Genomic DNA, 16,676 nt, shown 5'->3' on the forward strand with positions numbered 1-16,676 from the left:
ATTCTTCAAAAAACTATCTATCTCTATCTTAAAAATATTTAATGAAGGAGCCTCAACTGCTTCACTGGGCAAGGATTTCCATAGATTCACAACCCTTTGGGTGAAGAAGTTCCTCCTCAACTCAGTCCTAAATCTACTTCCCCTTAGTTTGAGGCTATGCCCCCTAGTTCTGCTTTCACCCACCAGTGGAAACAACCTGCCCGCATCTATCCTATCTATTCCCTTCATAATTTTATATGTTTCTATAAGATCCCCCCTCATCCTTCTAAATTCCAACAAGTACAGTCCCAGTCTACTCAACCTCTCCTCATACATTAATGGCTGACTCTTATATGTCCTTGGAAGTGGCATAACAAGCCACTCAATTGTATCCCACCTTTTCAGGGAAACAAAGGATGGACAATAAATGCTGGTTTGATAAAGAACATCCAGACTCCAAATGTGAGCTCCCTTTCCTCTCCACCTATCAAGCAAGGTTCCATCCTGGGATCTGACTTGTCCAGTAACATCGGCTGGGATTGTAACAGGGTACTTTTAGTGTTGATCCACTTGCTTTTGTTTAATTTGCTAGTTGAGACCTTGCTAAGATTTCAGTGTAAACTCATTGCCTGTATCATTAAAACCTTGGTGTGCTCTGCTTTGTTGACTGCACCATTGAAATGGCTCTGCCACTGACAGGCAGAACAAGAGAAGAAGAACAGTGTTTCTTTCTGTCAAGGTTTCTTTGTCAGGATGGCAAACTCTGCGACGAATTTCAAGGGTGGCGAGTCAGCTGGCACAGTTGAATTCTGCACATTCAATCCCAAACTCCTGGGCGGATCTCTCCATCCCGCTGCATCAGATTCTCCGTTTCGCCGGCTGGTCAATGGGGCTGTCGGGGGAACCCCGGGCTGCCGGAAAAATGTAGCATCCCGACTGCGGAGAATTCAGCCCCCTGTGTCTCAAACATCCCATCTTGCCACCTTAGAATTTGTCATACCTCTTCTCTTTAATTGCTGGCATGGGGATATGAACTGATAGGTGTATCAAAAAAGATCAGATAATATTCTTTCTTGATCTGTGCTGATTGTCATGTTTTTCCACTTCTGGTGAGGCATGTGAAAATCCTGCTGTGGTGATGAAGCGTGATTGTTCTGATATATTGTTCAGATGGGCCAGTTTTAGTCATATCTCCCAGAATAGGTCAGTGCATGTCTGTGCTGCTTGCCATCAAATTCACTGGTTTGATGTCTCACCAGAGACTTCATAACTGTTTGCTATCCAAGACCGACTCCAGGGCATTTAACAGCAGCAACATGCTACTGTGTACATTCCAGATAGAGTAAGTGCCTTACAAAGCCTTCCTTTGCCAAATTGGCATTGTTTGTGGAACTTCCACAAGAAGCAGTAGCTTCTTCGAATAACTTCTGGTAAAGCATAGTTGAAGGAGTAGAGAAGACATTAAAGATTCAGCTTTGAGCAAGTTCTTGTTAACCACCTGAGCCTCTCTTGTCTGAATGGCTGGAGCCCAAGCTCTGAGTTTCAGGCTAGGATTAGCTGTGGACCGGACCTCAACTATCCGGTATTGTCTTTGCTTCCCCGACATGCTGTAACCAGCTGGTCACACAATTGTAATGGTTTGGAATAAGCAATGCTGGAAGCAGGAGACTACCAGCAGGGAATATCCTTCACATATTGAGGAAGAACAAGTGTCTTTGACTTGTGGTCATTAATGGGTCACTGCTACTCCATCTACCTGTCCTCCTTCAAGGCTCTCCTTAAACTCACGCATGAGGAAGCTTTTAAATGCCAGTGTAGTGGGAGCTTTGACAAGAATTGGTTGAAAGGACGTGTTTAAATCCATTTTGCTTAATTGTACCTTATAGTGGGATTTTGTTGTGGGTGCTGTGCGCATGTAAAAGTAATTGATTGGATTCCAGATAGTAAACTGCAAGTTATTAATTGACTGATTTTAAACAAACTAAAATTGTGTGCATGCAAGAGCACAAAGCAAATTACTTATTGATTTAACCATAAGCTTTATAACCTTTCAAGGTAAGTAGATGCCTGTTTCGACAACAGGCATTTTAGTTTTGGACAAACATCAATTACACAATGACAAAAGACTTGTATGCAGCAGCATCTGTCCGAACCTTAGAATGACCTAATGTACCAATATGTTTATATCATCTGCAGTGTATATTTTTATTACCATCTTCTCTGTTTGATTTTAGGCTTCTTCAAAGAATGATCTTAAAAGCTGCAGGAAGGAATTTGAGGTGTGTATAATAAAATACCAATAAAATATTATAATGATCTTTAAGTTTATTCATTATTTTGAAGCTTTCCCAAAGCTAAGGAAATCTGAGAAGAAAGGGGATGGGATCTGCCAGCTCAAGAAATGTATTTTATAGCGCTCTTTGTGGGTCAAGAGGGAATGGGAATCCCTATGCCCTCCAAAGGAGGCTTGACCTCTCATCTGCTCTCTCTGTCCTGGCCTCCCCTTTCTCGGTCTCATCCTCCCCCCTCACCGCCGCCTGCCTCCCCCCTCACCGCCACCTGCCTCCCCCTCGCCGCTGCCTGTCTCCCCCTCACCGCCGCCTGCCGCTGCCTGCCTCCCCCTCGCTGCCGCTGCCTGCCTCCCCCTCACCGCCGCCTGCCTCCCCCCTCACCGCCACCTGCCTCCCCCTCGCCGCTGCGTGCCTCCCCCTCACCGCCACCTGCCTCCCCCCTCACCGCCACCTGCCGCTGCCTGTCTCCCCCTCACCGCCACTGCCTGCCTCCCCCTCACCGCTGCCTGCCTCCCCCTCTCTGCCGCCTGCCTCCCCCTCAACGCTGCTTCCCTCCCCCTCTCTGCCGCCTGCCTCCCCTCAACGCTGCCTGCCTCCCCCTCTCTGCCGCCTGCCTCCCCTCACCGCTGCCTGCCTCCCCTCAACGCTGCCTGCCTCCTCTGCCACCTGCCTCCCCCTCAACGCTGCCTGCCACCCCCTCACCGCCGCCTGCCGCTGCCTGCCTCCCCCTCACCGCCGCCTGCCTCCCCCTCGCCGCTGCCTGCCTCCTCCTCACCGCTGCCTGCCTCTCCCTCAACGCTGCCTGTCTCCCCCTCACCGCCACCTGCCTCCCCCTCAACGCTGCCTGTCTCCCCCTCACCGCCACCTGCCTCCCCCTCAACGCTGCCTGTCTCCCCCTCACCGCCGCCTGCCGCTGCCTGCCTCCCCCTCGCCGCTGCCTGCCTCCCCCTCACTGCCACCTGCCTCCCCTTCACCGCCGCCTGCCTCTCCCTCACTGCCGCCTGCCTCTCCCTCGCTGCCGCCTGCCTCTCCCTCGCTGCCGCCTGCCTCCCCCTCGCCGCTGCCTGCCTCCTCCTCACCGCTGCCTGCCTCTCCCTCAACGCTGCCTGTCTCCCCCTCACCGCCACCTGCCTCCCCCTCAACGCTGCCTGTCTCCCCCTCACCGCCACCTGCCTCCCCCTCACCGCTGCCTGCCTCCCCCTCACCGCCGCCTGCCGCTGCCTGCCTCCCCCTCGCCGCTGCCTGCCTCCCCCTCACTGCCACCTGCCTCCCCTTCACCGCCGCCTGCCTCTCCCTCACTGCCGCCTGCCTCTCCCTCGCTGCCGCCTGCCTCTCCCTCGCTGCCGCCTGCCTCCCCCTCACTGCCGCCTGCCTCCCCCTCACTGCCGCCTGCCTCCCCTTCACCACTGCCTGCCTCTCCCATGCTGCCACCTGCCTCTCCCTCGCTGCCGCCTGCCTCTCCCTCGCTGCCGCCTGCCTCCCCTTCACCACTGCCTGCCTCTCCCTCGCTGCCGCCTGCCTCTCCCTCGCTGCCGCCTGCCTCCCCTTCACCACTGCCTGCCTCTCCCTCGCTGCCGCCTGCCTCTCCCTCGCTGCCACCTGCCTCCCCCTCACTGCCGCCTGCCTCCCCTTCACCACTGCCTGCCTCTCCCTCGCTGCCGCCTGCCTCTCCCCCTCCTTGGCTTCCCTTCTGTGTCTCTGGTGCCCTTCCACCCCTTGCCTCTCCTGGCTGTCCTCCCGCCCGTCGATTTTCCCAGCTGCTTTCCCACCTCTCCCAGCTTCCCTTAACCCCCTCGCCTCTCCCGGCTGCCCTCCTTCCCATCGGCTTTCCCGCTTCCCTCCTTCCCCTCGCCTCCTTTGCTTCTTCATTCCATGTCTCGGGTGTCCTCCTGCCCCTTAAGGGTTCCCTGCCCTCCTTCCCATCGGCTTTCCCGCTTCCCTCCTTCCCCTCGCCTCCTTTGCTTCTTCATTCCATGTCTCGGGTGTCCTCCTGCCCCTTAAGGGTTCCCTGCCTCTCATCTCTCCTGGCTGCCCTCCCACCCCTCACCTTTCCCGGCTGCCCTCCTTCCCCTCACCTCCTTGGCTTCCCTCCATGTCTCAGGTGCACTTCTTCCCCTTGCGGGTGAACTCCCGCCCCTCGACTTTCCCAGCTGCCCTCCCACCCCTCACCTTTCTCGGCTGCCCTTCCGCCCCTCACCTTTCTTGACTGCCCTCCAACCCCCTCAGCCACCCTCCAAGCACCACTACACCCGTCCCAATCGCTCTCTCTCCCTCCTGATTGCCTGGGGTTGTTCCAAATGGCTTTCCTGCCTGGCAATTTGCTGGTCTGTCAGATGGGAAATATTGGAATGGTGGTCCTATGTTAACTCAGCAGGATCTCTCTCCTCGTGGCATTGCTGTGTTTCAGCACACCACTGCCTTTCCCAATCTCCATATCAGTACCTATAATTTTACGATGGTCCTTTTTTAAAATCTGTATATATGATGCTTTACATTTATATGGTGCAAATTGCAATGGTAATTGTCTACCCAATTTCAGAACTGGTCAAAATTATTTCAAAAATCTTTTTCTGTATCTTTTATCTCCCCACTGCTTTCTCTTTCTTTTTCAGTAAATCTAAACAGCTAAAATTTGATTGTGGTATCTAAATTATTTATACAGAATGCAAACCACAGAAATCAAGTAGTGATCTGCAAGGAGTGTGCCAACAGTGATACTGCTCAATACATTTCTTGCACCTCCCGTTCCTCCTAATTGTTTTTGGAATACTTAGCTCTTTTTAATCAATTTTCTATCAATTTTAGTGGGCAGCACAGTAACATTGTGGATAGCACAATCGCTTCACAGCTCTAGGGTCACAGGTTCGATTCTGGCTTGGGTCACTGTCTGTGTGGAGTCTGCACATCCTCCCCGTGTGTGCGTGGGTTTCCTCCGGGTGCTCCGGTTTCCTCCCACAGTCCAAAGATGTGCAGGTTAGGTGGATTGGACATGATAAATTACCCTTAGTGTCCAAAATTGCCCTGAGTGTTGGGTGGGGTTACTGAGTTATGGGGATAGGGTGGAGTTGTTGACCTTGGGTAGGGTGCTCTTTCCAAGAGCCAGTGCAGACTCGATGGGCCAAATGGCCTCCTTCTGCACTGTAAATTCTATGAAAGCTATCCCATTTTGTTTTCGGCTTTTAGCTTTTAGCCTGAAGCTTTTAGCTCCTTGCAGTCATAAACGTGGAACTTTGTCAGAAGCTGTCTGGAAGTCCAAATGAACTTCGGCAAATGGAGTGGCATTTCCTATTTTTATCTGCATTTTCAAAAGAATAAGGACGTTGGTCCATGCCTCCTAATTCCATGCTGGCTATTGTTATTCTGTTTTGTTGCTTGTTAATGGATACCTGGTTAATTGTCACTTTTGTTACTTTTTTGAAATGCAGGTGCATGAAGCCCACTGCAGGAAATTGCATTGAATTTCTTGCTGGGACAATTCTGTTGTCCATTTAATAAATGCAGTCTGTTACAGCATGCGGGTTTGAAGGGTAGTTCGTAGAGGCTATAAGTGTATATTTTGTGAATTGAAAAGTGCAATAAAGTAAATTGCAGCATGATTGAAAAATTGCACAACTCCAGGAAAATACTGTTTGTGTTGTCTACATGTGTGCCAACAGTGATACTTAATTCCATAACCTATTAATTGTCCTTTTTACTCCAGATGTACTTGTATGCTATACCTGTATAAAACAGTGGCTAGCTAGGCCCCAGAATTGCTCAGTTCCGGGCACCCCATTTTAAGAAAGATGAGGAAGCAGAAGAGATTTACCAGAATGGTGCCAGAGATAAGACATAGGAGCAGAATTAGGCCACTTGGCCCATCGAGTCTGCTCCGCCATTCAATCATGGCTGATATTTTTCTCATCCCCATTCTCCTGCCTTCTCCCCATAACCCTTGATCCCCATATTAATCAAGAACCTATCTAACTCTGCCTGAAAGACACTCAGTGAATTGGCCTCCACAGCGGCAAAGAGTTCCACAGATTCACCACTCTCTGGCTGAAAAAAATTCCTCCTCATCTCTGTTTTAAAGGATCTTCCCTTTAATCTGAGATGGTGTTCTCTGGTCCTAGTTTTTCCAACAAGTGGAAAATCCACACATCCACGTCCACTCTATCCAGGCCTCACAGTATCTTGTACTTTTCAATAAGATCCCCTCTCATCCTTCTAAACTCCAACGAGTACAGACCCAGAGTCCTCAAACGTGCGGATAGACTGGAAAAGCTTGGGTTGTTTTCCTTAAGCGATAGAAGATCTGATAATAGTGATTTATAATTAAGTATGTAAGGAGAAGCAGTTTACACTGACAGAAGTGTTAATAACCATAGGACCCCGATTTAAGGTGATTGGCAAAAGAACCAGAGGTGAAGTGAAGAAACATGTTTTGCTCAATCAGTTACTGTAATCTTGGAAGAACTGCCTGAAATGGTGCTGGACGCAGATTCAGTCATGATATTCAGAAGAGAATTGGATATATACTTGAAGAGAGAATGTTTACAAGACTCTGGAAAGAATGAAGGAGTGGGATCAATTAGATAATTGAATAGCTCCACCAAGGAACAGGCAAAGGCATAATAGAACAAATAACTTCCTCTGATCGTATAAACAAATGTGCGGGCAGTGAGCAATGTGATGCTTCTGTGTATTAATTTGACTGATTCTCTGAAACAGAAATAAACTACAGCCTGCTGGAATGGATTACATTTTTGTTTTGATTTGGTGCTGACTTCTTCAAGGATCAGCACTGCACCAAATTGTTTTTCAGCCTTGAAAACCCTACCGAGACTCATTGATCAGGATTTGGCTACCTGTGCATTAGAATCATCATCCCCTTTAGTATCATTGGTTTTATAGAATCTGACCCAAGAGAATTATTTAAGTTATTAACTCTCTCTGCCAATCTTAGGTGGATTGGACATGACAAATTGCCCTTAGTGTCCAAAATTGCCCTTAGTGTTGGGTGGGGTTACTGGGTTATGCGGATAGGGTGGCGGTGTTAACCTTGCTCTTTCCAGGAGCCGGTGCAGACTCGATGGGCTGAATGGCCTCCTTCTGCACTGTAAATTCTATGATCTATGATCTTGAGTTCAGAATCTGAGAAAATACTGGGAGTGGTTCGGAAATTGGAAGAAAGAATTCACTGGCTCTTTGTTGTGAGATCACTTGGATCTTCAACAAATCATGTTACCCAGATACAACTCTTCTATAGCAATATTTAAAAATAAGGCTGATCAGTTATAGTAATTGTTGATCCCTAATATTAGGTGGCCTGTCAATCTCTAGTTGAGGAATTTTCTTCACACATTCCTGTTATTCACTGGATGAAAGAAGGAAAGGTGACCTTTATTTTAGCCATTGGTTCACCAAGGAGAGTGATAGCGGTTAATATTTGTGGTGTCTACAATGCTGCGAAATAAAAAGGTTTTGCAGGACATTATTTATGGGTTCCACAAATGAGTTAAGATTTTGTTCAGTTGTCTTAACAGCTGGTGCAAAATGAGGCCATAAGCCTCAATTCCCATACCAGCTGAGGTTGTTCATGAAGGTCCCGCCTTCTCAACCTTGCCCCTCGTCTGAGGTGTGGTGATCTAAAGGTTAAATCACCACCAGTCAGCTCTCCCCCTCAAAGGGGAAAGCAGCCTATGGTCATCTGGGACTATGGTAACTTTACTTACTTCTGAACACTGATTTCCAAGAAATTTCAGTTGGCAATATTCCAGAAAGTACTTTTCGGTATAGGGCAGTAGCTCACATTGAAGACATCAACATCCAGTATAAAAGCAAATTGCTGCAGATGCTGGAATCTGAAACCAAAAAGAAAATGCTGGAAAATCTCAGCAGGTCTGGCAGTATCTGTAGAGAGAGAAAAGAACTAACGTTTCGAATCCAGACAACCCTTTGTCAAAGCACTTTGTCAACAACCAGTATCCTAGATTCTGTACCATAACAGATCAAAGGGCAGTTCTTCTTCTTTCCTGTACTGCCTAAGAAAGATCAACTCCACATTATTGGTGCAGACATTGACAGACGAGATAGATGGTCTTTGTTTGCAACATTCACTGTCCATTCTGATCAGTAAAGTTACTCTTATACGTTGTGGTTCCCAAAAGATTGGATCCTATTTTGCATCTCAAAATGGGGTCACATTCCTCAAAATAAAGGTCCAGGATAAGAACACTACCGTAGACCATTCAAGGAGGTGTATTTATGTAATTGGATGACTTCAGTAACACCCAGGAATCACCGTCTAATTTTGTTACTCGAGGCACATTTAGCTCAAATGTTTGCTTGTAGCTACCAGTGAAAGGAGTTCATCTGCAATATCTCTTCTAATATTCAAATGGCTCACCCTCATGAACACCACTGAAACTAGTCACATATTCCCTTTTTTTTCACACAGCATAGAACAGGTCAATATGGAGGTTAAATAGTATATCTTTGAGATGAATGTTTTCTTTCTCTCATTTCCTCTGATCCTTGGAAAATCAGAACAAAGGATCCAGTTACTGAATTTGCAAAATGGTCTCTGGTTATCCTGCATTGAATAGTGTTTGTCTGATTTGTTTTATCCCCCAAGGGAAATTTATATCAGTTGTCAAGGTTGGATACCACACCTAGATCAAGTGAACTTTGATTGGAGGAAGGGTTAATTGTTAGAAACATTATTTGCCTTCTGCAAACCATTCATGAGCTGTATTTAAATGTGAAGTGAAATTAATTTGTTAAATGAGGTTCTTGTAAACCATCCTCCTGTCCTGTTTTGGATATCCTGAAATTTCTTAACTCAGCTCCATCCATGTTCCTTTCACTGCACTTTGTCTCCCATGACCCCTTGCACCAGTAATGTTCGGAGAGTATCTCTTGTTTCATGAAAGCTAACTGGGAGTTACGTATCATTAGAGCATTTGTCCAAATTGAAATTTCAGTTTGATTAGTATACCAGGCCCAACTCATTCAGCTGCTTCATCAATGTTCTTCCGCCCATCATAATCAGATGTGGTGGTGTTCACCTGATGATTGTACAGTGTTCAGTATCATTCACTTCCACTCATACTGAAGCAATGTGTGTCAACGTTTGGCAAGAGTTATATAACATTCAGACTTTGGCAGATAAGTAGCAAACAACAGTCTTGCAAGGCAATGACCATATCCAACAAGAAAGCATCTGACTATCTCCCCATGACATTCAATGACATGAACATCACTGACTCCGCCACCATACTGAACAAGTTAATTGGCAAGACACAATTGGAGCAGCCATATAAATACTGTGGCTACAAAAGCAGTCTCTGACAGGGAATTCTGAAGGGAGTAACTCACCTCCTGATTCCTCAAAGCCTGTCCAGCATCTATCAACCCACGGCGAAGAATCACTGAAACGACGACACGATGAGATCAATAAGTTCCATCCCACCATCAGACTCACCATGGACTATTCTCCAAATTCAGTTGCATTCTTGGACACACTCATCTCCATCAAGGACGGTCACCTCAGCACTTCACTTTGCCGCAAGCCCACAGATAACCTCACGATGCTCAACTTCTCCAACTTTCACCCTAAACACATTAAAGAAGCCATCCCCTATGGACAAGCCCTCCGTATACACAGGATCTGCTCAGACGAGGAGGAGCGTAACAGACATCTACAGACGCTGAAAGATGCCCTCGTACGAACGGGATATGGCGCTCGACTCATCGATCGACAGTTCCAACGCGCCACAGCAAAAAACCGCACCGACCTCCTCAGAAGAAAAACACGGGACACAACCGACAGAGTACCCTTTGTCGTCCAGTACTTTCCTGGAGCAGAGAAACTACGACATCTTCTTCGCAGCCTTCAACACATCATCGATGAAGATGAACATCTTGCCAAGGTCATTCCCTCGCCCCCACTACTTGCCTTCAAACAACCGCGCAATCTCAAACAAACCATTGTTTGCAGCAAACTACCCAGCCTTCAGAACAGCGACCAAGACACCACACAACCCTGCCAGGGCAATCTCTGCAAGACGTGCCAGATCATCGACGTGGATACCACCATTACACGTAAGAACACCACCCACCAGGTACGCGGTATATACTCGTGCGACTCGGCCAATGTTGTCTACCTCATACACTGCAGGATGCGAGACCATGCAGATACTGCGACAATGAATGAACGGACATCGCGCGACAATCACCAGGCAGGAATGTTCCCTTCCAGTCGGGGAACACTTCAGCAGTCAAGGGCATTCAGCCTCTGATCTCCGGGTAAGCGTTCTCCAAGGCGGCCTTCAGGACACGCGACAATGCAGAATTACCGAGCAGAAATTTATAGCCAAGTTCCGCATGCATGAGTGTAGCCTCAACCGGGATCTTGGATTCATGTTGCACCATCTGGCCTGGACTTGCAAAATCCTACCAACCGTTCTGGCTTGAGACAATTCACACCTCTTTAACCTGGTATTACCCCTATCTCTGGATCTGTAAAGATTTGATTACCCGCAAATGCTCGCATTCCAAGCATTGTCTGGCATCTTTGACTTTGTCTATATATATATATGTTTCTGGACCATATCTCTTCATACACCTGAGGAAGGAGCAGTGCTCCGAAAGCTCATGTTTGAAACAAACCTGTTGGACTTTAACCTGGTGTTGTAAGACTTCTTACTGTGCTCACCCCAGTCCAACGCCGGCATCTCCACACCACAGCATCTATCAACAAGGCACAAGTCAAGGGTCTTACTCTCCGCTTGCCTGGAGGATTGCAAGAACTGCCACGAAGCTCAACACCATCCAAAGACAAAGCATTCCACTTGATTTTCACTCCATCCAGCGCCTTAAACATTCACACACTCCATCATTGGCATACAGTGGCAGCAATGTGTACCACATGCAAGGTGCACTGCAGCAACTTGCCTATCAACCTCTGACAACACATACCAGTGACCTCTACCATCCCGAAGGACTAGGGCAGCAAGTGTATTGGAATGCCACCACCTGCAATTCCTCTCCAAACCACACACCATCCTGACTCTGAACTCTATTGCCATTTCTTCACTTCTGTTGTGTATGAACAACAAATGTTGTCCTTGCCAGTAAAGCGTGCATCCCATGAAAGATTTTTTAAAACTCCAAAAATTGGTGCATTCCTGTTTCTAATGCCTTAAGAACGTTGGTCATGGGTAGCTGCAATTTTGTTTGCTATAATTTCAGGTCACTAGAAGGGTGGTACAGTGGTTAGCACTGCTGCATCACAGAGCCAGAACCAGGGTTCAATTGTGGCCTTGGGTGACTGCCTGTGTGGAGTTTGCATATTCTCTTGGTGTCGGCGTGGGTTCCCTCCAGGTCCTCAGGTTTCCTCCCACTGTACAAAGACGTGCAATTTAGATGGATTGGACATGCTAAGATTCCCCCTTTGTGTCCAAAGATGTGCAGGTTAGGTGGAAAGGGCAGGGGAGTGAGCCTAGGTAGGGGCTCTTTCAGACGGTCCATGCAGACTCAGTGGGCCAAATGGCCTCCTTCACTGTAGAGATTTTATGGATTCTACAGATTAGTGAGATATAAGCTAGCATTAGTTTTATTTAATTTATAGTTGTAATTCTACAATGTATGAGGTACACTAGTTTCCCCTAAATGCTAGTATTCTATTTTTAATTAGGTTTAATTTTATCTAGCTGTTTAAGATTTTAAGCTGGAATGCGATTTTCGCAATGAGCATTGTTATTTTAGCTATAAACGTTCCAAATTCTTTTTTTTTGATGGGGTGGTGGGGGATGTGTTAAATGTCTTGACAATTTTCTCCCATCTTTGACTCTCTGAAGACGTTGATTCCCTGCAGGATATGGATTAATTGACACTAATTATTGCCATGTGAAAAAAGCTCAGTGATAGCACCATCGCCACTACGTCAAACAATTGAGAATTCAAGCCCCATTTAGAAACATAGAACAGTACAGCACAGAACAGGCCCTTCGGTCCTCGATGTTGTGCCGAGCATTGTCCGAAACCAAGATCAAGCTATCCCACTCCCTGTCATTCTGGTGTGCTCCATGTGCCTATCCAATAACCGCTTGAAAGTTCCTAAAGTGTCCGACTCCACTATCATAGCAGGCAGTCCATTCCACATCCTAACCACTCTCTGAGTAAAGAACCTACCTTGGATATCCCTCCTATATCTCCTACCCTGAACCTTATAGTTATGCCCCCTTGTAACAGCGAGATCCACCCGAGGAAATAGTCTCTGAACGTCCACTCTATCTATCCCCCTCATCATCTTATAAACCTCTATTAAGTCACCTCTCATCTTCCTCCGCTCCAAAGAGAAAAGCCCTAGCTCCCGCAACCTTTCCTGATAAGACCTACCCGCCCATTGTCTTTCACTTGAGCCGTTAAACCAAGGCCGTCAGTTGGATGTAAAATATCCCATCACACCTTTCGAAGAAGAGCAGGGATGTTCTCCCTAATGCCCAGGCTACCATTTATCCCAACACCAAAAATGACAGACAGCCTGGCCATGGAATTCATTGCTATTTGAGTGGTTGGCTGCCGTATTTCCTACATTACCACAGTGACTACATTTTTAAAATGAGCACTTAATCGCCTATGAAGCGCTTTTGGATGTACTGAGGTCACTGAATAGCTCAATATAAATGAAAGTCTTTCGAGGCTGATCACTTGGAACATGAGAGGTCTGAGTGGTCCAGTGAAGAGAGCACACGTGTTCATGCATTTAAAGGGACTAAAGGCTGACGTGGCAATGCTCAAGGAGACACATCTGGTTTGGTGAGCCAGGTGTTCCACTCAGGACTCAAAGACGAGGGGGTAGCAATTCTAATCAGCAAGCCAATGGCATTTGAGATTGGTAGAATAGTGGCTGATAAAGGGGGGAGGTATATGAAATGAAATGAAAATCGCTTATTGTCACGAGTAGGCTTCAATGAAGTTAATGTGAAAAGCCCCTAGTCGCCACATCCGGCGCCTGTCCGGGGAGGCTGGTATCATGGTGAGTGGGAAGCTGGAGGGGGTCCGAGTGGTACTCGCGAATGTCTACGCCCCGAACTGGGGCAATGTGGATTTTATGAGGCATGTGTTGGTCAAAATCCTTGAGTCACACAACTTGGTCATGGGAGGGGACTTTAATACGGTCATTGAACCTGAATTGGTTGCTCAAAATCCAGGACAGGGAAGAGGCCGATGGCGGCAAGGGAACAGATGGGGGGGGGCGGATAGACCCCTGGATTTCACATGGCCGAGGGTAAAGAAGTTTTCCTTAGAACATAGAACATTACAGCGCAGTACAGGCCCTTCGGCCCTCGATGTTGCGCCATCCTGTGAAACCCCTCTAAAGTCCCTCTAAACTATTCCCTTATCGTCCATATGCCTATCCAATGACCATGTGAATGCGTTTAGTGTTGGCAAGTCCACTACTGTTGCAGGCAGGGCATTCCACGACCGTACTACTCTCTGAGTAAAGAACCTACCTCTGACAGGCAATAGCCAGGCAATATCCTTGTAAATCTTCTCTGTACCCTTTCCAATGCTTCCACATCCTTCCTATAATGCGGCGACCAGAACTGCATGCAATACTCCAAATGCTGCCGCACCAGAATTTTGTACAACTGCAACATGAGCTCATGGCTCCGAAACTCAATTCATCTACCAATAAAAGCTAACACACCGTACGCCTTCTTAACAACCCTCTCAACCTGGGTGGCAACTTTCAGGGATCTATGGACATGGACACCAAGATCTCTCTGCTCGTCCACACTACCAAGAATCTCACCATTAGCCCAGTACTCTGCCTTTCTGTTATTTCTTCCAAAATGAATCACCTCACACTTTTCTGCATTAAACTCCATTTGCCACCTGTCAGCCCAGCTCTGCAGCTTATCTATGTCCCTCTGTAACTTGTAACATCCTTCTGCACCGTCCACAACTCCACTGACTTTAGTGTCATCTGCAAATGTACTCACCCATCCTTTTACGCCCTCCTCCAGGTCATTTATAAAGATGACAAACAGCAACGGCCCCAAAACAGATCCTTGTGGTACACCACTAGTATCTGGACACCAGTGAGAACATTTCCCATCAACCACCACTCTTTGTCTTCTATCAGCTAGTCAATCTCTGATCCAAACTGCTAAATCACCCTGAATCCCATGCCTCTGTATTTTCTGCAATAGCCTACTGTGGGGAACCTTATCAAACACTTTACTGAAATCCATATACACCACATCAACTGCTTTACCCTCATCCACCTGTTTGGTCACCTTCTCGAAGAACTCAGTGATGTTTGTGAGGTACGACCTACCCTTCACAAAACCATGTTGACTATCTCTAATCAAATTATTCCTTTCCAGATGATTATACATCCTATCTCTTATAAACCTTTCCAAGACTTTTCCCACAACAGAAGTAAGGCTCACTGGTCTATAGTTACCGGGGTTATCTCTACTCCCCTTCTTGAACAAGGGGACAACATTTGCTATCCCCCAGTCTTCTGGCACTATTCCTGTCGACAAAGATGACTTAAAGATCAAAGCCAAAGGCTCAGCAATCTCCTCCCTAGCTTCCCAGAGAATCCTCGGATAGATCCCATCCAGCCCAGGGGACTTATCTATTTTCACACTTTCCAGAATCGCTAACACCTCCTCCTTATGAACCTCAAGCCCTTCTAGTCTAGTAGCCTGCATCTCAGTATTCTCCTCGACAACATTGTCTTTTTCCTGTGTGAATACAGACGAAAAATACTCATTTAGCACCTCTCCTATCTCCTCGGACTCCACGCACAACTTCCCACTACTGTCCTTGACTGGCCCTACTCTTACCTTAGTCATTCTTTTATTCCTGACATATCTATAGAAAGCTTTAGGGTTATCCTTGATCCTACCTGCCAAAGACTTCTCATGTCCTCGCCTGGCTCTTCTTAGCTCTCTCTTTAGGGTCTTCCTAGCTAACTTGTAACTCTCAAGCGCCCTAACTGAACCATCACGTCTCATCTTTACATAAGGCTCCTTCTTCCTCTTGACAAGTGTTTCAACTGTTTTAGTAACCCATGGTTCCCTCGCTCGACCACTTCCTCCCTGCCTAACAGGTATATACTTATCAAGGACACGCAGTAGCTGTTCCTTGAACATTCTCCACATTTCCATTATGCCCATCCCCTGCAGTTTTCCTCTCCAGCCGATGCATCCTAAGTCATTGCTCATCGCATCATAATTGCCTTTCCGCCAGCTATAACTCTTGCCCTGCGGTATATACCTATCCCTTTCCATCGCTAAAGTAAACGTAATCGAATTGTGGTCACTATCACCAAAGTGCTCACCTACCTCCAAATCTAACACCTGTCCTGGTTCATTACCCAGTACCAAATCCAATACAGCCTCGCCTCTTGTTGGCCTATCTATATACAGCATCAGGAAACCCTCCTGCACACATTGGACAAAAACAGACCCATCTAAAATACTCGAACTATAGTGTTTCCAGTCAAAATTTGGAAAGTTAAAGTCCCCCATAACAACTACCCTGTTACTTTCGCTCCTATCCAGGATCATCTTTGCAATCCTTTCCTCTACATCTCTGGAGCTTTTCGGAGGCCTATTGAAAAGCCCTAACAGGGTGACCTCTCCTTTCCTGTTTCTTAACTCAGCTCATACTACCTCAGTATTCGAGTCCTCATCAAATGTCCTCTCAGCCACCGTAATACTGTCCTTGACTAACAATGCCACCCCTCCCCCTCTCTTACCACCTTCCCTGAGCTTACTGAAATATCTAAACCCCGGCACCTGCAACAACTATTCCTCGCCCTGCTCTACCCATGTCTCCGAAATGGCCACAACATCGAAGTCCCAGGTTCTAACCCATGCCGCAAGCTCACCCACCTTATTTCGGATGCTCCTGGCATTGAAGTAGACGCACTTTAAACCACCTTCCTTCCTGCCGGTACACTCCTGCAACTTTGAAACCTTACTCATGACCTCACGACTCTCAGCTTATTGTGTACTGGAGCTACAATTCAGGTTCCCAATCCCCTGCTGAACTAGTTTAAACCCTCCCGAAGAGCATTAGCAAACCTGTCCCCCAGGATATTAGTACCCCTCTGGTCCAGGTGTAGACCATCCCGTTTGTAGAGGTCCCACCTACCCCAGAATGAGCCCCAATTGTCCAGGAATCTGAAACCCTCCCTCCTGCACCATCCCTGCAGCCACTGTTCAACTGCTCTCTCTCCCTATTCTTCGACTCGCTAGCACGTGGCACGGGTAACAACCCAGAGATAATAGCTGTTTGTTCTAGCTCTAAGTTTCCACCCTAGCTCCCTGAATTCCTGCCTTACATCCCTATCCCTTTTCCTACCTATGTCATTGGTACCTATGTGGACCACGACTT

General features: G+C 47.2%; 1 protein-coding gene across 1 annotated transcript in view; it reads left to right on the top strand.

Moving 5' to 3' along the window:
• reck (reversion-inducing-cysteine-rich protein with kazal motifs) overlaps nucleotides 1-16,676 on the top strand; it is a 317,351-nt gene that overhangs the window by 159,879 nt on the left and 140,796 nt on the right. Inside the window, 1 exon segment of the mRNA XM_038809800.1 lies at nucleotides 2,214-2,258. Within this exon segment, the coding sequence (XP_038665728.1) occupies nucleotides 2,214-2,258 (45 nt within the window).

The sequence above is a fragment of the Scyliorhinus canicula genome, chromosome 10 (assembly GCF_902713615.1).
Source record: "Scyliorhinus canicula chromosome 10, sScyCan1.1, whole genome shotgun sequence".
NCBI classification, from domain to species: Eukaryota; Metazoa; Chordata; class Chondrichthyes; order Carcharhiniformes; family Scyliorhinidae; genus Scyliorhinus; species Scyliorhinus canicula.